Consider the following 26,023-nt stretch of genomic DNA (forward strand, 5'->3'; position numbering starts at 1 on the left):
GCTGGGAGGGAAAGGGGGGAGAGCACGGGCTCCGTGGGCTGCGAGTGCGCCTGGACGTCTGAGATAACGCAGCTGGCAAACATCAGCCCCAGGGTCTCGCCCGGCGCGAACTCGTCAGGTTGGGTTTTCCCAGCTCGCAGGCCTCGCCTGGGGCCGGGGCGGGGCGAACGCGCCACGGCGCGCGACCAATCGACAGCGCCGGGGACGATTCAAAAGGCCGAGGAGCCAATGGAAGCCCCGGGCGGCCTCGTCGGAGGGGAAGGAGGGGCAAAGCGGGGCGGGGCCGGGCCTGGCAGGCGCGCGCCCGGTTTACGGGACCGCGGGGGCGCGAGAGCGCGACCAGGTAGCGTCGCGCACGGGAACTGCGGCCGCCTGTTTTCCCTGAACCGTCGGTGTTCCCGCAGGAGCTTGGCGCAGGTGAGCGCTTCCACCCCCGCCCGCCTCCGAGCTCCCCGCGGCGCGGCCTCCGAGTGGCAGCCGGGGAACGAGAGCCGAAGCGGGCGCCGCGAAAGGGCCGGGGTTCCTGGGCGCGGGGCCTGGCGCGGCGGCCTTCCCCTCGCCTCCTCCTTTCCTCGCCTCTTCCCTTCCTTTCCTCCTTCTCTCCTCGCCACCTCCCCTCGCTCCCTCGCCTCTCCTGGCCCGGTCGGGCGGTCGGGGAGGCGGCGGACGAGGCTTGAGCCGGCCCGAGCCGGGCCCGCTGCGGAAATAGAGCTGCGGGTTTTAAACTGCGGACGTTTCCCTCCATGTTGGCGGTGCGGCGCGGCTGTGGCGCGGCGGCGGTGAGGAGGGTTCGTGGGCGCCTTTGTCCCGCCCCGCCGCGGCCCGGCTCCCGGCCCCTCCGAGCGTCCGTCTGACAGATGAGCGGGCGGCCCAGCGGTACCGCAGTTGGATGCGGGCGGGGCGCGGCGGGCCGGCGGGACGGGGACGGGGCTGCGGCCGAGGTGAGCTTAGATTCGCGCTGCTTGTCACTGGCTTTGAGGGTGTTGGTCGGCGCAGTTTGGTGATTCCTGGCGTACTGCAGGGCTGCTCGCTCCGTTGCTTTGAATTCTCTCGCCCAGACAGTCTCAGCTGGTATTTAGGCGGGTGTGAGTGCTCCTGCTAAAGCACGGTCCTGCTTTTTCGCCTTTTTGAGGATTCAGAAAAATGTTCTCCTAATGACTGCCAGCCTAGCACTTCCAGCAGCTTGCCCGGGTGCCTGGTGAGCACTTGTTTGCGGAGGGCTTTGTTGCAGGCGCTTTCTGCAAGTGATTACCGGGCCCTGCCGGAGTTCGGAGGAGGGCGCGGTAGATACCGTGGCCCGCGCGTGGACACCTGCAGCGCGAGGCGCGGTGCCTGGGCAGAGCCAGGGTAGACCCAGGACCCCGGGGACCTTGCACAGAAACACGTGTAGATCTGTAGTTACGCGGTGTAGTAACTGCTCTGTAGGAGAGGATGGAGCTACAGAGAAGAGCAGAGGGATCCTAATTTAGACTAGGCAACAAGTCCGGTATAAGTTTAGTTTCTCAGGGCCGCCTGGGAAGAGGGAGAAGAACGAGCAGGAGGGGAATGATGAGCTGCCCAAGGGTGTTTATAGGGAAGAAGGCGCTTCTGCCTTTACAGCCAGGAAGGCGGCCTTTCTGTTGCTTCACCAAGCAAAGGGCGCGGAGCAAGGCCCGGGGTTCCTGTTTGCATTTTGCCTAGTAGGCCTAACGAGAGCTCAGGTGTGAAAAGGAAGCTGTCAAGCTTCACTCGAGCGTTTTGCTCAGTGCCACATTTAGATTAATTTGGAGAAGTAAAGGAAAGATAGCTAGAGACCAGTGTAACGCTAATGAGCAGAGAAGAGCAGAGAATTGTCATGTTGATAAATAGTAACCTACTGGAGCTGAAATGTGTAAGGATTGCAGTGCCAGTTGACTCTGAAGTTAGCGGGCATCTGGCTTAATAGAGAAAAGCCTCAGGGTCTCCGTGTTTTTTCCTGTTTCTGTGGAATGAGGACATTGTGTTCAGTGAACAGCATTTTTCTTTACAAACACTTGACTAAAATGTCTCTTGTAGGAAAAGCCTGTGTGTATCTTGACTCTTGTACTTGAGGGCATAGTGACATGCACAGATGTTGTGGGGCTTTTGTGTGCTATCCTGGCTATTTCACTCGTGGGAGAGTATGTTAGGATGTGATTGCACCGTATCCTCACGTTTGACAGTTGTGTAAGGATCTGTTTAAAGTGGGGGCGCACATCATGTTGCTGGCTTCATCTTTTGAAACATTTGTGTATAAGATAATGGTCTTCTAAGAAGAATGCTGGTTTATTTTGTTTTTCAAGCAAATCTTAATTCTTTTTTTTTTTTGAGACGGAGTTTCGCTCTTGTTACCCAGGCTGGAGTGCAATGGCGCGATCTCGGCTCACTGCAACCTCCGCCTCCTGGGTTCAGGCAATTCTCCTGCCTCAGCCTCCTGAGTAGCTGGGATTACAGGCATGCGCCACCACGCCCAGCTAATTTTTTGTATTTTTAGTAGAGACGGGGTTTCACCATGTTGACCAGGATGGTCTGGATCTCTTGACCTTGTGATCCACGCGCCTCGGCCTCCCAAAGTGCTGGGATTACAGGCGTGAGCCACCGCGCCCGGCTAATTCTTTTTCTTTTTTTTTTAATTAAGCTTTAGAAACCTAACATATGCATCATATGCGTTAATTTGTTTAACCCAGGATATTTAATTGATAACAAGAATCTTTTTGGCACTATCCTGTGTTTATATTTTACAGATACTGTGTATGCCCCGTGTAATAGTGCACTAGTAAGATGCCAGTAAATAAGTTTTTAAGAACATGCAGAAACTGGTCAAGGGTGTTTTAAAACCACAGGTAGCCCCTGCGTCCTGAAGGGCTTGTGTTTCAAAAGTTTATAAAGAGTCGTTTGCAACTTGAGCGTCTTCCTATAGGAAGATATAATTGCTTTCTTTAAACCCTGGCTGAGCAGGGTAGAAGAGCTAGTACTAATAAGAGTGGTTTGATTTGGGGGGTCTAGGAAGGAGGAGGTGGCTCAAGAGAAGAGAGGAGGGCACTTTCCTTCCTCTTTGTACATGGAGGCTCTGAGCTAAATGTTGAAATAGGCAAAGTTGGATGTTGTCACCTTCCCTTTTTGTGCCCCTCCTCATGCAGAGGTGTCCACTGCCTCCCCCCTTTCTGAATGCCCCTCAGGTGACTCAGCCAGGCCTGACTTCATCCTGAAAACTTGTGGGCTCCTCCCCACTACTCCAAGCCCAAACCCATTCATTACCCCAGTGATGCCATCTCAGGTAGGCGTAGGGAAGAAAGCTGGCTCTCTTACTTATTGTGTTAATTGACTGACATCCTCTAATCACCAGATAAGTACTTGTGGTTTCTTTTATCTACCAACCTAGCTGCCATCTATGTAAACTAGTAGAGCTTGTTAAGTTTTTTCCTCAGGGGATTAGCAGTGAAAAAATGTAGTGCTTAGGAAAGGTCCCGCCCACCCCCATCCCCCTGCCTCTCCCTCACCCTCCCTCTACTCCCCTGGCATAGGTAATTCGACTTTTTCTCCTTAATTCCAGAGTCTTCAAGGTTCCTAAATGTTGCTTTCATTATGTTATCAGCTCTTAACCGGAGCCAGTGAGGGATGTACTTTAATATGCGTGGACAATACATCAGGAAGTACTTAGTTGGTTAAATGAAGGTGATTGGGGGAGAGCTCATGTCTGTCCTACTGTCTGCCTCTTGGACTTGGCCCCAGCTAGTTCATGTGGTACTGGGGAAGGTCGGCAGCCCTGGTTTTGTTGTGTAGAAATGTGAATCTGCTGGTGAGCGGACGGAGCAGCATTACTATCTGGCAGCTGAAAGCACCCAGCTATCAATTGATACTTCAAAAAGGGTGGCAAACAGGCCTCAGGTGGCAGTTCTTGTGGATTGCTTGTGGATTCTTGGAGGGTTGTGGGGCTGTGTGGGCCATGTTTTGAATCAGGAAAAGGATGTTATAATTGGGGGTAGATGTCTGCTGTAGGCTTGAGAGAGGTGAGTTTGGACGAAGGCAAGGTATACCCTGGCTTGGGTGGGTGGTTGACAGAGTTACTTGGTATGCATTTGTACTTCAGCTGTAAGAGTTGAAAGCTTAGTGAAATAACCCCCAGATTTGCTGTTCATTATAGACTTGGAATTATTTTTCTACCTGTTGGTGGATTATAGTCATGTCAATTGTACATCTTTGATTTTTCCAGTCTTTTATAAAGTCTCTCTTGATTCCAAATGAGATCTAATCTAGCCTTTCTGGCCCCCAAATCCTGACCATTCAGTTCTGGAAAGTTGTATTTTAGTGATCAGCCTGTGGAAAAGGATGTACATAAATGTGTATGTATTGACTCAAATTTTTTTCTTTAAAACTATTTAGGCTAATTTTAGAAAATGCCAAGTAGGAAATTTGCCGATGGTGAAGTGGTAAGAGGCCGATGGCCTGGGAGTTCTCTGTATTATGAAGTAGAAATTCTGAGCCACGACAGCACCTCCCAGCTTTACACTGTAAAGTATAAAGATGGAACAGAACTTGAATTGAAAGAGAATGATATTAAGGTAAGTTCCTTTGGTTTATCAGAGTATGTTTATAGTAAATGGAAAATAACTCTATGGTTTCTAAGCTCAGGATAGTCAGTTCAGCTCTGTTTGGAGGCAGAGGGTTGAGCTCTTTCTTGCTTTGGGTTACATAGCGTTTTTGGCTCTGGGAATGTATGAATGAGGCATAGTGCCTTGTTCCCAAGAAGCTCACACTTACTGGGAAAGACAGATATTTGCATCTGTTGGTCCCCTGGGTTTACTACATTCTGTGCCTGGAGTTTGCTGTGGGTGGTATTGAGTATATCAAGAGTAGAGAAGAGCCCTGGGCTTCAGGGGAGGCTTTCAGAGGCAGTGACACCTGAGCCAAGTGCCGAGAACAAACAGGAAAAACTCAGTTGATGATGGGGCTGCTTCTGCAGACAGGGCAGTATGCCAAAGTCTGAGGCTGGGGCACACAGTCAGCCAAGTGCTGGAATCAGGTGTTGGGGGAGGGCTAAGCAGGAGGGGCTTTTATATTCCATGCCCAAGGGTTTGGGCTTCATCCTGAACACCAAGGATTTAATCAGGAGAGTGACATGAATTAGATTTGCATCTAGCCCAGGGCTTTTCAACCTGTCTGGTGAGAGCCTGGGTTTTAAGATACCTGATCCATAGTATACAAACATTTATGTAAAATGCCATAAAAATGAATCACTAGAAAAATAAAGACATACAAAATAAAAGTCTCACAGTTTTACTATCAGATTCGTTGGATATGAGATTACTTTGTCAAAATGCTGTTAACATTTCCGTACACCTATTTCTCAATTTTGGTACTTGCGCAGATTAGTAACAAGCATTTCTAGGACCCATAGCCTAGGATGACACTTTGAGTGCTCTAGACCAGGAATAAAGCCATAGTAAATATTTTAGGCTTTATGGGAGCAGCTCCAGGCAGTATGGAAAGGAGTAGACATAGCAGTGTTCCAATAAAACTTTATGGACACTGAAATTTGAATTTTGGATAATTTTCACACATCAGGAAATATTATTATTTTTATTTTATTTGTAATCATTTAAGAATGTAAAAGCCATTTTTAGCAGGAAGGCCACACAAAAATTGGGGTGGGGGACTTGGCCTGGGCCATAATTTGTCTACATCCCTAGAAGCAACATAAGGAGATTTGGAGTAGGCATGGACACGGTAAAACAGTTCCCAGTCATCCAAGCTCCTGTTTTATTTTCAAGATCTGCTTATGTGTTTTGTTCAGTGAAACTGTGACACTATTTTTTTTTTGTCCATGTGCTAATTTCTTTTGTCTTATCTTCTCAGTTTTAATCAGTGTTAATTAGTACAGTGAATTGGTTTTGACACATTCATTTCATGGAAATACCTTCAAAGAACAGGAATGGAAAGGCTGTATCTGTCTCATGCAAGATGGATCATAGTGAAAGCATTTTCTGTTGGCTTCATCTGATCCATTCTCAGATCCTAAGATTTCCCGTGTTGACTTTAGGGTTAACGGTAGCAGTTCCTGCCTTTGTTATCCTCTTCTAGTTTGGGTCTGTCTGCACGTGTTATGATTTGTGGTAAAGCTCTTTGCTTTCTTCCCCCTTTCTAGCCTTTAACTTCCTTTAGGCAAAGGAAAAGTGGCTCAACTTCCAGTTCCCCTTCCAGACGCCGAGGGAATAGATCAAGGTCACGCTCCCGATCCCCTGGTCGTCGACCACCTAAAGATGCCCGCCGATCTGCTTCTGCTTCCCACCAGGCTGACATTAAGGAAGCAAGGAGGGAAGTGGAAGTTAAATTGACTCCGCTGGTTCTGGTACTTGTGTTTATCCTTATACAGCCTTTTGTCTTCCCCTTTATGTATGTATTTACTCAAATTACTTGCAGTTAATATTAAAATGCCAGTGAAACATCAAATCTAAGGTGAGGACTTCTGAAAATTTCATCAAAAACAAATGTTTAGAATAGAAAGTTTTAAATATCAACGGAAAAGAATGTCCTTCAGTTACCAAAAATGCTATTTAATATTATATTATTTTATTTTTTTAGATGAAATTTCGCTCTTGTTGCCCAGGCTGGAGTGCAGTGGTGTAATCTTGGCTCACCGCAACCTCCACCTCCTGGGTTCAAGCAGTTCTCCTGCCTCAGCCTCCTGAGTAGCTGGGACTACAGGCATGCGCCACCATGCCCAGCTAATTTTGTATTTGTAGTAGAGACAGGATTTCTCCATGTTGGGCAGGCTGGTCTTGAACTCCCGACCTCAGGTGATCCACCCACCTCGGCCTCCCAAAGTGCTGGGGTTACAGGCGTGAGCCACTGTGCCCAGCAATATTTTTGTTTTTAAAAAAGCAGTGTTCACATTTGAAATAGAAGTAGCTTGTAGGTTGAACTAAGTTTTTACAGTGTATGAAAGTTCATATCATGTATGAAATGATAAGAGAAACCTGTATTATAGAAACATTCTTACTCTTAGCATCATTATACTTGATCACTTTACCTATTCAAAGATGATGATTTTAATGGAGTCATCTTACACTTTGAAGGTGTAAGCTTTGAAATAACAGGATGCATGGAGCCTGTAGACCTTATACAAAGAGTATTTTAGATAGTATTCTAAAGAAAAGGTATTTTAAGTAATAATTAGAATAAAAGTCATCTGCTATTTATTCACTTAATGTTAACCTCTATCCTGGATAGAATGTACGCAGACTTTTAATAATCTTTGAAACTAGATTATATACATACTATTCTCTAGTCAGCTTTAAGAGATTTTGGAATATTGGGGATAATCTTTCAAGGCGTATTGTTCTACATAATTTTTCTTCTATAGTATGGATATATGATAAATTATACAGATGTAACTTAATCATTAAAATCAGCTCACTCATTGATAGACATTTAATGTTTTTCTTCTATATTTTTACTATTAAAAACAAGTATTTTTATTTAATATCTTATTATTTCCTTAGGTTAGATTCTGACAAGTGGAAGTGCTAGGTCTGCTATATGGTGCAGATCTGAGGCTTTTAGTACATAATGCCAGATTGCATCAAGAAAGTTTATAGTAGTATCAGTGTATTAATGCCTAGTTTCTCATTCTGAGTATTATAATTGTATTTATTTATTTTTGCCAATGTGGTTGTCAAACATTTTAAACTTACTGTTCTAACTTACACTTTGAGTTTGAACATTTTGACTATTAGTGGCTCTCTTTACCAGCCAGGGACTCAGGGAACAGATGCTGTATGATACTTAGTTATTTTTTCATTTTAATATTTAGAGACTGCTGTATTTTTACAGTGTAATCTTGTAGTCCTGGTGTCACAAGAAGAACCACAGACTGGCTTTGCTCCTTACTTGCAGAGCCTCGGGCCTACTGTGTATTGCACAAGTACCCACTATTTCTTAATTTTCCATTATTGGCTATTTTGGGGCAGTGAATGTCTCTTATTTTGTTTTTTATCTAGTTAATGAACTAATTTACCAATTTTTACTTTCTATGCCTTTCATAGCAAATATCCATAGTCTGTCAATGAAATTATAACATTTAGTCTAATTACGTGAAAGATGAAAGGTTTTTCTTGTTTGTTTTTGAGGTTGAGTTTCTTTCTTGTCGCCCAGGCTGGAGTACAATGGTGTAGTCTCGGTGCACTGCAACCACCATCTCCAGGTTCAAGTGATTCTCCTGCCTCAGCCTCCCAAGTAGCTGAAATTACAGGCACCTACCACCACACCCAGCTAATTTTTTTGTATTTTTAGTAGAGAAAGGGTTTTACCATGTTGGCCAGGCTGGTCTTGAACTCCTAACCTCAGGCGATCTGCCCCCCTCGGCCTCCCACAGTGCTGGAATTACAGGCGTGAGCCATCATGCCTGGCCAGATGAAAGATTTTATGTAGAAATCTACATTTTGAGATACAGTATTTCCAAGACTGGGAAATTCTAGTCAGTTTTATTCTTTTTCATTTTTAACCAAACAAGGCTTAAATTCTTAGAAATTAAGGCTGTGAAAAATCTGTTTCATTGCTTGATTTCAGAATAGTAAGTTTTTACCATCGTGTTTCTTTTTAATAAGTTACAGTTCTTTTGATTAAATGTTCATATTCAATTTAGAAGCCATTTGGAAATAGCATCAGCAGATATAATGGGGAGCCCGAGCACATTGAGAGGAATGACGTACCTCATAAAAATACACAGGTGGGAAAGCGTTCACTTTCATGTGGGTTTTTTTTTTAAAGTGACTATCCCTCAAGAAACACATTGAAAATTATATAGTATTTTATAACCTGTTCTAAAATTAAGACAATATAATTTCACAAATTTATTCTTATTAGTATACAGCTCTATTGAGATGCTGAAATAGTTAATGCAATAGCATTAGTGGTAATTGCTTACTATAGATATTAATTTTTAAATTTTTCATTTAGGAAAAATTCAATTTGTTACAAGAAAGCAGTTACATATCTACACAGTATAGCCTTCGTCCAAGAAGAGAAGAGATCAGATTAAAAGAAATGGATTCTAAGGAAGAAAAATTTGTTACAAAAGAACTGGCAGTGAGAACCTTTGAAGTGACCCCTATCCGAGCAAAGGACTTGGAGTTTGGAGGAGTACCTGGTAGGCCTCAGAGCTGGGCCCGGAGAGGGCAGGTGAGGTGGGCTAGTGGAGGTCGACACAAGGGGAATTGGAAAGACCTCTCTGAAGATATCTGAGGCAGGCAAGGTAATGAGCCTGGTGGGAACCAGTGGAAGAGCCTTCCAGAGGAGGAACAGTAGGTACAAAGGCCTGAGGTGGGAGCTTTTTGGGGGATCATGGAGTATAAAGGATGCCACTGTTGCTGTGTTGAAAACTTTTAGCAGCCTCTTCAGAGGTTTTGAGCAGAGAAGTACAAAGAAGTGATAAAGGAAGGTCGATCTGGGAGTTGTGCATAGCATGGATGGTTACCTGTCAGGGCCAGGGAGCTCTGCTAATAATCATGCTTGAGGTGGCAGGCCTAGCAGTGGGAGTCAGCTGCATGCATAAAGTAGGATCCCAGAGTCTGCCTTACCTGCTAGACAGGTTGGTTGGTTGTGAGGGTCAAAGATCTGAAGTGTGCAGAGCCTTGAATTTTATTGAGTGGGTGGAACTGATGAAATTTTTTGAGCTAGTAAAAGAAAAGATTTCGTGTTTAAATGCCTCAAAATCCTGCATGGCTTAATTGCTTTGTATTTTGGTAGTTCTAACCTTTGGCTAGCTGGTCCGTTACAGAGGCTGTCCAGCATCTGAAAATCTGCACATATTACATGAGCATGATGCTATTTTAATTGTTAGAAACTTAGGAATATAAAGTTTTTTGTTTAGGCTGATGATTTTTAGGTGTTCTGCTCTTCAGTTTGCTGGAGTTTGTACACTTTTGCTTCTCAGTGGTTGGAGGGCAAATGTTTTAGAGCTTGGTTTCTGAGGTGGGTGTAGCTATTCAGTGTTGGACCTCTGTTTTTTCACTACTTTTGATGCCCATGGTTGCCCGGCCACCAGAGGTGACAGGTAGAGATGGGAATTTTTGACGGTACATTAGAAATTGGTTTCAGACAGCTAGCCAGCTATGAGTTCTGACCTTTAAAAAGCTAACATGATTCCTAAATAAATATACCAGATTGAAATTTGAACCTCGACTGTTCATGAATCGTTTGCAGGTGTGCTTCTCATCATGTTTGGCCTGCCTGTATTCCTCTTCCTGTTGCTGTTGATGTGTAAACAAAAAGATCCCAGTCTTCTGAATTTCCCTCCTCCTTTGCCAGCTTTATATGAGTTATGGGAAACCAGAGTATTTGGGGTCTGCCTCCTGTGGTTTCTGATTCAAGCCCTCTTCTACCTACTACCAATTGGAAAGGTACGTTTATGGTAGTTATGTTTTGTTTTAATAAGATGAGGTCTCGCTGTATTTCCCAGGCAGGTCTTCACTTTCTGGGCTCAAGTGATCCTCTTGCCACAGCCTCCTGAGTCGCTGGGACCACAGGCGTGTGCCATGCTGCCCAGCCTTAATAGTAGTTTAAAGATTAGAGGCTGTTATTGGTCATAATTCCCAAAACTTACTTCGTGAAGCCATTTATACTTGTGCTGTTTGTATAACATTTGCTTATTAAGAGGAACTGAAAGAAAATCTGAGATTTCTTGTGTAACTTTTCAAACCAAATGTTAAAAGAATAGGCTATTTTGCAAAGAAGCCTGACTCTCAGTGGTAGTTGCTGTGAAAAAAAAATTCACCCTCAGTAAGTGTCATTTCAGATGCAGCATTTTATTTATTTATTTTGGAGACGGAGTTTCGCTTGTTACCCAGGCTGGAGTGCAATGGCGCGATCTCGGCTCACCGCAACCTCTGCCTCCTGGGTTCCGGCAATTCTCCTGCCTCAGCCTCCTGAGTAGCTGGGATTACAGGCACGTGCCACCGTGCCCAGCTAATTTTTGTATTTTTAGTAAAGACGGGGTTTCACCATGTTGACCAGGATGGTCTCGATCTGTTGAACTTGTGATCCACCCGCCTCAGCCTCCGAAAGTGCTGGGATTACAGGCTTGAGCCACTGCGCCCGGCCCAGATGCAGCATTTTAAATGATTAATTGATAGGCTACTGGGCTTAATGGACTTTAGTCTATATCTGTTAAAAAAATATGAAAAGTTTCTAGTTTTCATCTCTTCCAGAAGCTAGTTGTCAAGAACATTATATGTTGTTTTCAGATTCTTGCAATATCTTAAAAATTTTGATAAGCTCTCCATTGCTAGGTAAGTGTAGTTTTTTCTTCTTTCAGTAGAATCCTTTACTTGGATATATTTAAAGAAACATGAGATTTCCTAAGTAATAATTTATTTAAAGGTCTTATTCTTAGGGCTTTGCAAGTTTGCCAATTGTCTGTAAACCAAAGGATCAGTTTTACCAGGAGTGGTGAATGCCAGTAATAGGAGAGTAGAGCTGCAGGCTTAATACTGTGGAGTGAGACCATAACTAGTGGCTCTAGCAAGGATTTTTGTGATAAAGACCTTCAGTCATTTTTATGGTAAGGCTCTACAGTTAAATTCAGATTCGTATGAGGTAAGGTGATTCCAGAGTGTTAAGGAAAGCAGTTTTGATGTTTAAAGTCGTTTATGTGTATATTCACAGACTAAAGTGACTAAAAGCATATACATATAAATATATATTAATATTATACAGTCATCCCTTGATATCCTTGGGGAGTGTTTCCAGGACCTGCTGTAGGTACCAAAATCTGGGGATGCTCAAGTCCCTGATTTGAAATAGTGTAGTATTTGCATATACCCTGTGTACATACTCCTTGTATACTTTGTTACCTCTAGGTTACTTATAATACCTAATACAATGTAAGTGTCATGTTAAACTGTATTACTTAGGGAATAATGACAAGAAAAAGAAGTCTGTACATGTTCAGCACAGATGCAATTTTTTCCCAAATGTTTTGGATCTGTGGTTGGTTGAATACATGGATGTGGATCCCACAGATACAGAGGGCTGACTGTATATTTGGATCTATATATTCAGAGATTAAAGCCCAACACAGCATTTACTAGACACCTTTAGTAGATAAGGATCATCTGAAATTAGCATGTGGGATTTTGCTAATCCTGTGATCTCAAACAGCTTTTACCTTTCTCCTGGGTGAAGAGGAATGCTAGCTAATGAAATCTGTAGCTAATGATAGGATAAAGTAGTTTAACCTAGAACAAATGATACTGGTTTATGCCTTATAGTTTGAAATGAATTGCTGCATTTTTGAATAGTTACTTCGTGGGATAAAATGTGTCTGCACTGGGCAAGTGGGCTTTTTACTCAGCCAGTTCAGTTGGACACCATACCTGTGGGTATCCCTGTGCTGAATGCTGTGGGTGATGCTGTATGAAGAGAGGGGATGGTTCTGATCCATAATGTTTGCTCACAGTCACTCTTTTTCTTTTTTTTTTCTTGAGACAGGGTCTTGCTCTGTCACTCAGGCTGGAGTACAGTGGCAGGATCTGCAGTCTTCTCCTCCTGGGCTGAAGTCATCTTGCCACCTTAGCCTCCAGAGTAGCTGGGACTATAGGCGCATGCCACCAGGCTCGGCTATATTTTGTACTTTGTATTTTTGTAGAGAGGGGGTTTCACCGTGTTGCCCAGGCCAGTCTCCAATTCCTGGACTCAAGTGATCCTCCCACCTTGCCCTCTTAAAGTGCTGGGATTACAGACGCGAGTCACCGCACCTGGCCTCTCACAGTCTCTTATGCAGATAAAAGAATCACATGAAATGGTTAAATAACTGGATAGGCAAAATATGTATAAATAGCAGAGGAAGTAAGCACAGGAGTACCTGTCATCAAATAGCACTTGGGCCATAGAGTGGATAAACAAGGTAGAGCCCATTTGAAAAGGACCTCACAAATGGAAGACAGTGGAATCATACTGTTCTTTTGTAAGCAGTGGGCAGCCATTGGTCGATGTTTGAGTTGGGGATCCACTAGATATAAAGGTATTTAAGCACATTTAGTCTTGAGGTGGTACATGGGAGTGTTGGGGGCAGTGTGGCTGTTGCAGTTGCTTGGTCCTACCCTAGGAAGTCATTACTGGATTTGTATTTAAGATAAATTCCTGAAGGTGGAATTGCTTCATTAAAGGGCTTGTCATTAAGGTTTTTGAAATGTTACTAAATTTTCTTATTACAAGATACTTTCCTTCTTGGGCATGTTGAAAATTAAGTACTATTAGGAGATATATGTGTGTGTGTGTGTATGTGTATGTATTTATATATAATGGTGATGTGCTTTGTAAATTTGTAAATTTTTTTTCTTTCAAGGTTGTAGAAGGAACGCCTCTTATTGATGGAAGAAGACTCAAGTATAGATTAAATGGTGATTTTCTTTTTTTAAAACTCAAATTGATGATTTGATAGCTTAAACTTCTAAGTGTTGCACTCTTGTTAAAGCTGATTAGACTAGAGCAGTAAGTAGTAAATTATCTCTTAGTAGTTGGAAGGGCAACTGTTTATACCTATAGATGACATGTATAAATTATGCCATGTAAAGTAATGTAGCCTTTTGGTTACTCTTGTCCACTCTCCAGTTTTATTTTCTTAATAGTATTCATCACTGTTAGAAATCATTGCACTTGTCTTGGATTTTATCACCCTGAGGTGTTAAACGGATGCAGGCATCCAGACTACTCCACTGTGTGAGCTGCTCCTGTCCTTGCTCATGTCCTCCGGGCTGTCCCTTGAGTATTCGTCACACACTTTTCCTGGGCCTTTGCCTGGAAAACGTACCCCAAATGTCTGACACTTGCATCTTTACCTCTGTCTCATCTCTTCTGAGAGAAGCCTTCAGGTCCCTTTCTCTCCCCTGCTCTTTTTAATTTTTCTGTCTGATATTTGTGCCTCCCAATGTCAGTGTATTTGTTTCTTCATTTGGGTCTCTCCACTAGAATGTAACTTCATGGGCTGGGACTTGGCTGTGTTCATTGTGATGCCCTTCATGCCTGGAAAATGGGCATAGAGTGGGTGCCTATTCATATGTGAGTGCTGGATAGATGAGCTGTGGGCTAGCTGGGCAGCTCAAGCAGTGGGTAGACCTTGCCTCCTCTTGGGTCCAGCACCTCTCACTGTAAGAGTATGTGCTGAGTGCATCAGTCCAGCTTTGCCATCTGAAGATTTTGGCAAAGTACAGATCTATTTTGTAGTCATCTTTGAATGATTTTCCATTTGACGAGATGGAGTAGAGTGTTTTACTTTTCTTGAGAATTACATTATATATTTTAATGCTTGAACTTTTTATCCTTTCAGTCTTTCATTTTCTAACTTTGGATACTTTGTTTAGAGACTTATCGAGCATCTACTCTGTCTGCAATCGCTCTGCTGGGTTCCAAAAGGGAAGCCAAAGATAATTTAAACACGTTCTGCCTTTTCGTGTGATGAGGCATCTCACCTAGCTCCAGTGCCTGACCCCTGGTGGGTGCTTAATATTTGTTGTTGGTACTCTCAGACTTTTTGTTGCTTTTCCATATTCTTTGCTGATGGAGCAAGTTTTAGAAACTTTGGCACCCTCCCTCCCTCTGGTAGTTCACTTTGCCACACTGGTGAAGGTGAGTCTGGGGCGAGGTGGGTTGTTGTTTTTGCTGTCTTGTCCTTTTGATTTTAGTGTTCTGTGTGTTTCTCTGTAGGCACCAATTTTTTTCCTTTTCCTTTCCCTTTCCCTGTCCCTGTCCCTTCTTTTCTCTTTTCTTTTTCTTTTTTTTTTTTTGAGACAGAGTTTTGCTCTTGTTGTCCCAGCTGGAGTGCCTCAGCCTACTGGGATTACAGGCATGAGCCACCACACCCGGCTAATTTTTGTATTTTAGTAAAGATGGGGTTTCTCCATGTTGGTCAGGCTGGTCTTGAACTCCTGACTGCTTGCCTCAGCCTCCCAAAGTGCTGGGATTACAGCTGTGAGCCACCTCGCCCTGCTATACTGATTCTTTTCTAAGTAGTCTTGTGTTACAGTTTCACTTCGCTCTGAGGGGTGTGGTACATTCAGAAACTGAGTACAGTACTTGGACATGGAGCTCTTGGAGCCAGTGGGGGAGTGGCTGGCCAAGTTGTTTGATCCTTTTTAAGAATTTCCTCATCTAATTACTCTGGTTCAAGTATTGAGATTTTGCTTCATGAGATTTTATCATTATTAACTAAGGAGATTCCTAAGACATTTTGGATGATTATTTTTAATCCACATAGGCTAGAGAGCAAAAGACTGGTTTATCTAAGCATTCTTTTTTTTTTTTTAATCCATTTTATGAAAGGTAAATGAATATTTTTAAAAGTCAAAATTTAAAATGAAAAGTTACGGTTTGGAGTATTTGTGGAAAATGTGGATCAGATAATTTGAGACAATTATTTTACTTTATGAAAGATTTGGTTTTAGAATTCTTATATAAATAACAACTACCTTTTTTTTTGCGTTTGACCACTTATCCAGATGTGATTTGATAACGTTTTAGGAGCACAGCTCTTTCAGGCACTCAGCTCCCTTGAAAGCAAAACTATTTCTTTAGCCAAAAGGAAAAATTGGATCGTCCAATGAGCCTCTCTGTGTGGCAGCAGGACTAGTATGGAGCGAGAGTTCTGTGGAGCCTCACAGGGTGGGCGCTTTTTAACTTGGCATTGCACGTGAATATCCCCACTTGCTGTCCCTGCCCCACGGTACTCAAAGTTCCCTACCTGGCCTCTGGCATTTGTGTTGTGGCCTTTTCTCTGCGGGGGTGGCATCTTAAGATCTCTGTTCTGGATGATAGAGTATCACTCGAATCTTTTGAAATCATTATTGACAAGTTGGTTCAAATATAAATAACTAGCAACCTGGCTCACTGCCTGATGCCTGGTGGGTGCATAATACCCTCCCCTTAGGTAATGTGTGTTTGGCCTAGCTCTGTTAATTAGCCATTTGACTTTGTACCTGAGAAATTTGGATTGGGAATTTTCAGTTTGTACTTCTTGTCAGTTTTCCCTTAATTAAGAGCAAGTAAAGACCATGTGAACTGACAAAGAATCAATATATTAAACTATTTGGAGAGTTCTACAAGAGATAATGTATATATATATTGTAGATTACACCTTAGTACATGCCTTATTTGCATATTTGTCTGTATTTAGTCTGAATAATGAAATTAAGACTTTAAAAATGAACATTGCAATGTTTCATAGTGGTGTTAGTCCTGTGAGTCTTGGGTTAACATTAATTCCCCCCCCCCTTTTTTTTTTTTAAGGATTCTATGCTTTTATCCTGACATCTGCAATCATCGGAACATGTCTCTTCCAGGGCGTAGAGTTTCATTATGTGTACAGACATTTTCTTCAGTTTACACTTGCAGCCACTGTGTTTTGTGTGGTCTTGAGTGTGTATCTCTACATGCGCTCTTTGAAAGTGCCCCGGAAGGACCTGTCGCCTGCTAGCTCTGGTGAGCAGTGATAAATTGCGTGTTGGATGAATGCGTCCCAGAGCCCTCCAGCAGCCATTTCCAGATTTGAGTAGATGGCTTTTTTTCTAACTTCATTTTATGGGAAATGAAGAGAAATAAGAAAAAATGAAAGGATGAAGAAAAAAGTTAAAGAGAAATGAATTTAAAGGAAGAAAATGTTTTTGTTTTTCTTTTACACTTTAATTCATTTCTTTTTTTGCAGTTGCTTGAGGACAGTAAGACGTTTAGTAAACTTACGGGCATTTTGACTTATGACAAAATTATTTCTTTGTCCAAAGTAGTAAACTCTCTTTAAAAAACAAAAATAAAACAACAGAGGTTACTGGCCAGGTGAGGTGGTTCACGCCTGTAATCCCAGCATTTTGAGAGGCTGAGGCGGGTGGCTCACCTGAGGTCAGGAGCTCAAGACCAGCCTGCCAATGTGACAAAACTCCGTACTAAAAATACAAAAATCAACTGGGCGTGGTACTGCACACCTGTAATCCCAGCTACCTGGGAGGCTGAGGCAGGAGAATTGCTTGAATGCGGGAGGTGGAGGTTGCAGTGAGCTGAGATTGTACCACTGCACTTCAGCCTGGGTGACAGAGCGAGGTTCCCTCTAAAAAAACAAAACAAACAAGAAACAAGTGAGGTTACAAATTGGTTGATTCTGACCTAAAGTATTTAAATGTAAAAATATGTCACCTATCTAAAAAAATTTGTAAGCGTAAAGTCCTTTGGAGGGGTCCTCTTGATTTTGGTTAACTTTTTAAAAAAACCTGGGAGATCTGGGGCCCCAGCTCCCCAAAGGCTGTAGCAACTGCCTTTTCAGTTGGGCAGGCATCTCCCGGCTCCCTTAATCTGTGCCGTCCTGTATACCTCACAACCAGAGCTCTGTTCAGCTCTTGCAGGCAGTTGAACTGTGAGCCTAGATAGTGGGCAGCAGTGCCGTTTTAAACCCTCCTGACTGGGTTTGGAACACTTTGGGTAAACACTTTTCCCTTTTCAGGAAATGCTGTCTATGATTTCTTCATTGGCCGTGAATTAAACCCTCGAATTGGTACTTTTGATCTCAAATACTTTTGTGAATTGCGCCCCGGATTGATCGGATGGGTATGTCTTTTTTTCTTTCTAAATTTCAATTCAGTAGGTCTAATTAATTGCTAGAAGGAAATGTAGATCATTTAAAAATAAGCATTGGGCCTTTTGGCTCTCTAAGCAGCACCATGGCGGTTGGCAAGAACAAGCACCTTACGAAAGGCGGCAAAAAGGGAGCCAAGAAGAAAGTGGTTGATCCATTTTCTAAGAAAGATTGGTATGATGTGAAAGCACCCGCTATGTTCAATATAAGAAATATTGGAAAGACGCTAGTCACCAGGACCCAAGGAACCAAAATTGCATCTGATGGCCTCAAGGGTCGAGTGTTTGAAGTTAGTCTTGCTGATTTGCAGAATGATGAAGTTGCGTTTAGAAAATTCAAGCTGATTACTGAAGATGTTCAGGGCAAAAACTGCCTCACTAACTTCCATGGCATGGATCTTACCCGTGACAAAATGTGTTCCATGGTCAAAAAATGGCAGACAATGATTGAAGCTCATGTTGATGTCAAGACTACCGATGGTTACTTGCTTCGTCTGTTCTGTGTTGGTTTTACTAAAAAACGCAACAATCAGATACGGAAGACCTCTTATGCTCAGCACCAACAGGTCCGCCAAATCCGGAAGAAGATGATGAAATCATGACCCGAGAGGTGCAGACAAATGACTTGAAAGAAGTGGTCAATAAATTGATTCCAGACAGCATTGGGAAAGACATAGAACAGGCTTGCCAATCTATTTATCCTCTCCATGATGTCTTCGTTAGAAAAGTAAAAATGCTGAAGAAGCCCAAGTTTGAATTGGGAAAACTCATGGAGCTTCATGGTGAAGGCAGTAGTTCTGGAAAAGCCACTGGGGGTGAGACAGGTGCTAAAGTTGAACGAGCTGATGGATATGAACCACCAGTCCAAGAATCTGTTTAAAATTCAGACTTATAATAGTGGCAAATAAAATGTCTTATTTGTGGCCGGGCGTGGTGGCTCACGCCTGTAATCCTAGCACTTTGGGAGGCTGAGGTGGGTGGATCACCTGAGGTCGGGAGTTCAGAACCAGCCTGGTTATCATGGTGAAAGCCCATCTTTATTTTAAAAAATAAAATAAAATAAAAAGTCCTATTTGCAAAAAAAGGCATTGGGTGGTATATTTTTAGGGATAATCATGGCTTTCCATAAATCTATCAAAATATTTTCTTATTGTAAATATTTTCCAGAGGTTTAAGATGCCCTGTTACAGGTTATAACAAATTAAATAATGTTTCTTTGCTTTATTATTATTTTTTTTTTTGAGACAGAGTTTCGCTCTTGTTACCCAGGCTGGAGTGCAATGGTGCGATTTCGGCTCACCGCAACCTCTGCCTTCTGAGTTCAGGCAATTCTCCTGCCTCAGACTCCTGAGTAGCTGGGATTACAGGCACGTGCCACTGTGCCCAGCTAATTTTTTGTATTTTTAGTAGAGACCATGTTGACCAGGATGGTCTCGATCTCTTGACCTCGTGATCCACCCGCCTCGGCCTCCCAAAGTGCTGGGATTACAGGCTTGAGCCACCGCGCCCGGCTGCTTTATTTTTGTTTTATCAGTTTATTTCTGTAGGAAAGTGATAGTGTAGATGAATCCATGTAAGAAAAAAATGCATTTTCCTCCTTTTTAAAGGCTTATTTTTACCTAGTTTTAGGCTTGGAATTGCAGATAATAGAGCAGAGAGTTCCCTTCTAACCTTCACTCTACTTGTCACAATGTTACCTTCAGAGGAAACCGTTAGTGTAATGATGAAGAACAGGAGATTAACATAGCGACAGCATTAGTCATCAAGTCCACAGGCCTCAGTAGAGTTCACCAGTTTTTCTGCTGTTGTCCTTTTTCTGTTCCAGGAACCTCAACAGGACTCCATGATGCATTTAGTTGTTATTGCTTCTTTGTCTTCTCTAGTCTGTAATAGTTGTTTAGGCTTTCCTTGTCTCTGATGACCTTGATACTTTTGGGAAAGTACTGGTTGGTTATTTTATAAGAGTTTCTCTTAGTTTGGGTCATTCCAGTGTTCTCTTTGATTGGGGTGAAGTTATGCACTGTGACAGGAACACAGAAATGATAACTGTGTCCTTCTCGGTGCATTGGGCCCAGGGACCCGTGGTGCTGAGATGTCTTATTACTGGTGGCGGGTAGGTGTTAAGGTGGTGTCTGCCAGGTGTCTCAGTTGTGAAGCTCACTCTTGACTTTGTAGTGCTAAGGTCTCTGGGGAGGTGCTTTGAGGCTATATCCTTTCCCCTTTTGTTTCAGGTGGTTATTAACTTGGTGATGCTTTTGGCTGAAATGAAAATACAGAGCCGCGCTGTTCCATCCTTGGCCATGATTTTGGTTAACAGTTTCCAGCTTCTCTATGTGGTGGATGCTCTCTGGAACGAGGTAATTAATTTTAAGAGCCAAAGCCTTGTTAGATGGCTTTGAGTGGGTGAGTGACCTGTCAGCGCCTCAGCTTCTTGCACTCAAAGTGAGGGGAGCACAGCCTACCTCCCAGGCTGCTTGTAAAGAGGACATGAGGCCGACCATGCAAAGCGCTGAACTGATGAGGGAGCGCTGACAGGTGTGAAGCTTCTAGGCATTTTGGAGTGCTTTGGTGTTTATCAGCTGCTCTTGTGTTTAATATTAAATATTTAAGATTGGTGGATCTTGGTTTTGTTTTTGTGGGTGGTATTAATTATGGTATCACATGAAAATGAATGGATTATTACCAAATTAGAATGGTGTTTCTTGGATTGTTAAGAGTCACCTAGTTTTCAAATAATGGGGGAGATGTTTTATTGTTAGTATTCCTTTTTTTTTTTTTTGAGACGGAGTTTTGCTGTTGTTACCCAGACTGGAGTGCAATGGCACGATCTTGGCTTACCGCAACCTCCGCCTTCTAGGTTAAAGCAATTCTCCTGCCTCAGCCTCCCGAGTAGCTGGGACTACAGGCGCTCACCACCATGCCCAGCCAATTTTTGTATTTTTAGTAGAGACGGGGTTTCACCATGTTGACCAGGATGGTCTCGATCTCTTGACCTTGTGATCCACCTGCCTCGGCCTCCCAAAGTGCTGGGATTATAGGCATGAGCCACCGCGCCCAGCCTTATTGTTAGTATTCTAAAATACAAAGACTAGCTCTAATCAGATGAATGTAAAATCAGACAATCAAGATGCATTGAGGAAACCAGTTGAAATAAGGCTAAGTTTCCATCTCCTGTCTTTTTTCATATATTGATTAGTCTTCTACTAGTTGAAGACTGGTAAATGTTTCTCTGTCTCAACCAGCATATTCCTTTTAAAAATTATTTCTTCCTCAGGCTTATTTTTATTTATTTATTTATTTATTTTTTTTGAGACGGAGTTTCGCTCTTGTTACCCAGGCTGGAGTGCAATGGCGCGATCTTGGCTCACCGCAATCTCCGCCTCCTGGGTTCAGGCAATTCTCCTGCCTCAGCCTCCTGAGCAGCTGGGATTACAGGCACGCACCACCGTGCCCAGCTAATTTTTTGTAATTTTAGTAGAGACGGGGTTTCACCATGTTGACCAAGATGGTCTCGATCCGTTGACCTTGTGATCCACCCGCCTCGGCCTCCCAAAGTGCTGGGATTACAGGCTTGAGCCACCGCGCCCAGCCCCTCAGGCTTATTTTATAAGTATTTTGTCATATTTACTGTTATCTTTGTAATCATCTCCAATTTCTTTCCATGTTAAAAAAAAAAGTTTTGGCAGCTGTACATCATAATGTTCTAAAACAGGTTTTTATGACAGTCTGTTGAGACAATCTGGTGATATTTCAAGAGAAGACCTCTTTCCTTTGAGTCTGGGACATTTAAAAATATTGTATTATTTGGCCATCAGTACTATATATCTCCCCCATCTCTGCCACCTAGTCTTTAATTTTGGCCTTCTATGCAAAATCACAGGGAATATTTAGTCAGAACAACTTTGAAAGTTTCATATTGGTGTTTTGATGATTTTCCTGTTATTAGGAAGATTGGGATCACTTTGAGGTAAGCCTCAATTGCAAGTGTTGGGATTAGTGCTTTCCCCTAATTACAGGTTCCTATTGTGCTCCTACCACTTCATAGACCCTGGCTCTGAGCTTGGGAAGCTATGAAGGTAGTGATAGCACTTCACATTGAAGTTCTTTAAAAATTCCAACTCGACCCAAAATTAAACATGTTTTTGAAATTAAAAAACAGCTCTTTGTAAATGCACTTACTGTTACCAGTGTAGATTTGTTTGCTGTTACAGAATGAATCGCTCAAAGAGCATATAGATTACAGTTTGCAAATCAAATGATATTTTACTATTTTGATCACCTCAGAGGCCTCTTTAAACCTTCCTTTCCAGTATCTTTCCATTGCAGCGATCATTTCTTCTGGTTTCTTCCATTAATAGCTTTCTGCCATGTTGTGGTCGTCACTTTTTAATTGGCTTAGAAGTTCATATTTTGTATAGATTTAGCCAAACATTGACTTGTGTTCAAAGAAAACTTTTTGCATCATAAGGCAAAACTCTTAAGGCAATATTAACATAGCCGCAGGGGTAGAGAACTAGAGTTAGAAAATTGTTTTCTGTCTATTCTCAGTGTCTCAGCCAGATTATAATAAACTTCTTGAGGAAGGATTGGATTTTATGATTTATTTAGCATTCTGGCATGTCACTGGCAATTAGCAGATGCTTAATAACTTTTTTGTTAGGTCACTTGATAGAAATCCCTCCGTATTAAAAAATGGCCTCTGCCTTAAGAAAACTGAGACTACCAGTTTAAATATGTATGACCCTTCCTCTGAGCCCATCCTTCGAAAGCCTTGGGGCTCAGGAGCTGGTGGGGCTAAGGTTCTTCCCTGACCTGGCACTGGGTGTTTATCCTTTGCCCTCTCACTGTCACTTACTGCACCTGCTTTTATTTGCTCCCACCTTTTTGTCACCTTTATCCTCTTTTGGACTACGAATCAGATCACAGGCCTTGAGAGTTTATGTGTTAAGAGTAAGACACTCTCAGGAACAGAAAGTTGACCACTTCTTTTCACTTATATGTGAAAGCTAAAAAAAGTTGATGTCATAGAAGTAAAAAGTAGAGCAGAGGGTATGGGAGGGTGGGAAGGGAGGGATAGGGAGAGGTTTGTTAAAGGCTACAGAATTACGCTAGATAGGAGGAGTAAGTTCTAATTTCTGGTATTCTGTACCACTGTAGGATGACTAGTTAACAGTGATACGTAGTTTCAAATAGCTAGAGGGATATTGAATATTCCCAACATAAAGAAATAATGTGTTCGAGATGATGGATATGCTAATTACCTTGAATATTACATGTATTGCAACATCACTGTGTACCTGTAAATATGTACAATTATTACATGTCAATTTTTTTTTTTAAAGATAACTCTGCTAACTGAAGAGTATAAGCCTAAGGAGTTAGATTTTGTGAGATTGATGTTTCTGTTCCGTGTGACATCTGTTTTTCTGTTCTATGGCCTATTTGCTTTCTCTCTAGAAAAAAATGCTATATGGAGGTACCACTCTTTTTCTTTAACCTAGAACATTGATTCTTCTACAGAGCTTATACTAGCTAATTTTTCTGCATTAGTGGTATGTACTGAGGTTCCAGGTAGTTTAGAGATTCCCTCAGGCCAGACTTTCAGAGTGTTGACCTTGGTAGTATCTCTGTGTTCTGGAGTCTGGCTTAAAAGTATCCACGTCCAGGCCAGGCGCAGTGGCTCACGCCTATAATCCCAGCACTTTGGGAGGCCGAGGCAGGTGGATCACGAGGTCAAGATATCGAGACCATCCTGGTCAACAAGGTGAAACCCCGTCTCTACTAAAAATACAAAAATTAGCTGGGCATGGTGGTGCGCGCCTGTAGTCCCAGCTACTCGGGAGGCTGAGGCAGGAGAATTGCTTGAACCCAGAAGGCGGAGGTTGCGGTGAGCCGGGATCACGCCATTGCACTCCGGTCTGGGTAACAGCAGCGAAACTCCGTCTCAAAAAAAAAAAAAAAAAAAAGTATCCACATCCAGAGGCAATCTGGCTCATGCTAACCAAATCACCAGGGAGTAATGCACTTTTATTAATTTACATGAGAAGTGAAGCTGTCACCATGTTGCCAGGTAGCTTAATTTCTCCTGTGGAAAATCTATATGAAAAGTCAGATTATGATCAGAAATTAGATTGGTGCATGTGGAATTGAAACAGAAAGAGTTGGTGATCTTACCATTCCTTCAGCAAACATATTTTGAACATTTCTCTCCATGGTGGGCACTGTGCTAGGTACTTGGGTGGCAAAGGTGAAAATACATGGTCTCTGTCTTTTAGAGGCTTTTAGTGTATTGGAGAATGACTAGACAAGTACAGTAACCCAATTGCTATAGCTTACTGGTGGATGGTGACATCTGAGAAGTGCCCAGGTCTGAGTGGCAGGTCAGGAGGGCAGCACAGGGTGTGGGGCCTATGTGGAGGTTGGAGGAGGGGTTACCAGAAGAGGGGAGGGCCTGGGCATGGGGGCATGGGAAACACTAGAGATCTGTTATCTCAGGAGCACGGCTGATGTGATAGGAGAATGTGATGGCAGAAAGACCTAGCAGGCCAGGGGAACCAGGTCTCTTCCCCTTTAAAAAAAAATGTTGGTACAGACCCACCCATAGCACTTTATACATTTGCCTTTAAACTAGTACTTTATTTGAATACTTTAAACATAGAAGCTCTTTCTTCCTTTCCACTTTCTCTGTCCTTATAGGAAGCAGTGTTGACGACCATGGACATCATCCACGATGGATTTGGATTCATGCTGGCTTTTGGAGACTTAGTGTGGGTTCCATTTATTTACAGCTTCCAAGCCTTTTACTTAGTCAGTCATCCAAATGAAGTATCTTGGCCAATGGCTTCTCTAATGATTGTTCTGAAACGTGAGTATTAATTTCGGTCTCAGTCTAATTTATTAAATATTAGGTACTGAGTCTTTTATGCTTTGATGTCTACATACTTGTAACATGCCATCTTGAGTGGTCAGCATTAGCTAAATTTGAAGTAATTTGTGATGAATAATAAAAAGTCTGCATTTTGAAAAGAGAATGGATGGTTCACACTTGGGTTCCCAGTAGTACTCGAAACAGATTATTTTAAACGAACCATCTTGTTTTTAAATATAATAAATTTAAGTTGATTGAATTTGTTTGAGTAACCATACATCTTTTCCATTGAGTGCCTGCTTTTTCCGGTAGGCATCTTATAAAGTAGGAAGATTCTTCTTGCCTTCTTAGAGCTCACATTCTAACAGGAGAAATTAGACATTCCTACCTTGCTGTGACGTGTGTGAGTGAGCACTAAGAGGGGCTTAGGTGATGGGTGTTTAAGGGAGAGAGAGAACTACTCTCTGGGGAATGTCAGTGTGAACTTATTGGAGGATATGGTGTTTGATCTGAGTTTGAGAGGGTAAAATGGGATGCGGATTCAAAAGTCAGGCACTGGGAACACCTCAGCAAAGGTGTGTGGTGGGGAAGTATGAGATGAAATTGGGAAAGACTGAGAAGTCGAGTTTGGCTGCAGCTGAGGTCCACCAGGGTTGGTCATAAATTTTACTCCAGGTTGAAATGTCTTTGTTCTTACACTGTTCATTAAACACTTTACTAGAGGTTGGGCAGGGAAAATTGGCAGTGAACTTCAAATATAGATAGTTTTGCTACACTAGTTAGTATCTGTGGTAGAAGAAGAAATTCAAACCATTGGTTAAAATTAAGATTTATTTCACCAGTGGTTTGGTTGTCCATATCCATTTTATTATTCAAGACAGTGTATTTTATAGTTCAGCTAAAAATGGGGAGTGTCTTAGTCTGTTTTGTGCTGCTCAAACAGACTAGCTGGGACTGGGTAATTTGTCATGAAATTTACTTGGCTCATGGTTCCAGAGGCCAGGAAATCAAAGGGCATGATGCTGGAATCTGGCAAGGGCCTCCTGTTGCAGCATCCCATGGTGGAAGGTGGAAGGACGAGAGAGAGTGAGGAAGGGCAAGAGGGGCTGAACATGCTTTTATAACAAGCCCATTCAAGATACTGAGCCCACTCCTCTATTAGTGACATTAATCTGTCCATGAGTTCGGAACCCTCATGACCTAATTATCTCTTAAAGGTGCTACGTCTCAACACTGTTGCATTGAGGATTACATTTGTAACACATAAACTTTGGAGGACACATTCAAATCAAAGCAGGAAGTAAAGTTATTTCTTTTTCTTTTTTTTTTGAGACAGAGTCTTACACTCTCACCCAGGATGGAGTGCAATGGCGTGATCTCCACTCACCTCTGCCTCCTGGGTTCAAGTGATTCTCCTACCTCAGCCTTCCGAGTAGTTGAGTTTACAGGCACCCGTCACCACGCCCAGCTAATTTTTTGTATTTTTAATAGAGATGGGGTTTCACCATGTTGGCCAGGCTGGGCTCAAACTCCTGACCTCAGGTG

General features: G+C 42.6%; 1 protein-coding gene and 1 pseudogene across 8 annotated transcripts in view; both read left to right on the top strand.

Moving 5' to 3' along the window:
• Positions 1-321: 321 nt before the first annotated feature.
• LBR (lamin B receptor) overlaps positions 322-26,023 on the top strand; it is a 32,957-nt gene continuing 7,255 nt past the window's right edge. For 3 of the 8 annotated variants that reach the window (XR_008477987.2, XM_008985345.5, XM_002760607.6), the window contains exons 1-11: positions 322-417; positions 4,381-4,559; positions 6,143-6,346; positions 8,642-8,725; positions 8,956-9,145; positions 10,201-10,397; positions 13,343-13,397; positions 16,279-16,470; positions 17,480-17,583; positions 19,842-19,967; positions 24,307-24,475. Coding sequence is in view for 6 of the 8 variants with exons in the window: in XM_008985345.5 (XP_008983593.1) it covers positions 4,395-4,559; positions 6,143-6,346; positions 8,642-8,725; positions 8,956-9,145; positions 10,201-10,397; positions 13,343-13,397; positions 16,279-16,470; positions 17,480-17,583; positions 19,842-19,967; positions 24,307-24,475 (1,486 nt within the window). In the remaining 2 variants the exon portion in view is untranslated. Of the gene's footprint in view, positions 418-855; positions 942-4,380; positions 4,560-6,142; positions 6,347-8,641; positions 8,726-8,955; positions 9,146-10,200; positions 10,398-13,342; positions 13,398-16,278; positions 16,471-17,479; positions 17,584-19,841; positions 19,968-24,306; positions 24,476-26,023 lie in introns of those variants that run through there. The other 5 variants (XR_013529800.1, XM_008985346.5, XM_054248267.2 and 2 more) reach the window with 4 other exon arrangements.
• Positions 17,514-18,544, top strand: LOC103789246 (small ribosomal subunit protein eS1 pseudogene; annotated as a pseudogene).

This window comes from Callithrix jacchus, chromosome 19 (genome assembly GCF_049354715.1).
Source record: "Callithrix jacchus isolate 240 chromosome 19, calJac240_pri, whole genome shotgun sequence".
In the NCBI taxonomy this organism is placed as follows: domain Eukaryota; kingdom Metazoa; phylum Chordata; class Mammalia; order Primates; family Cebidae; genus Callithrix; species Callithrix jacchus.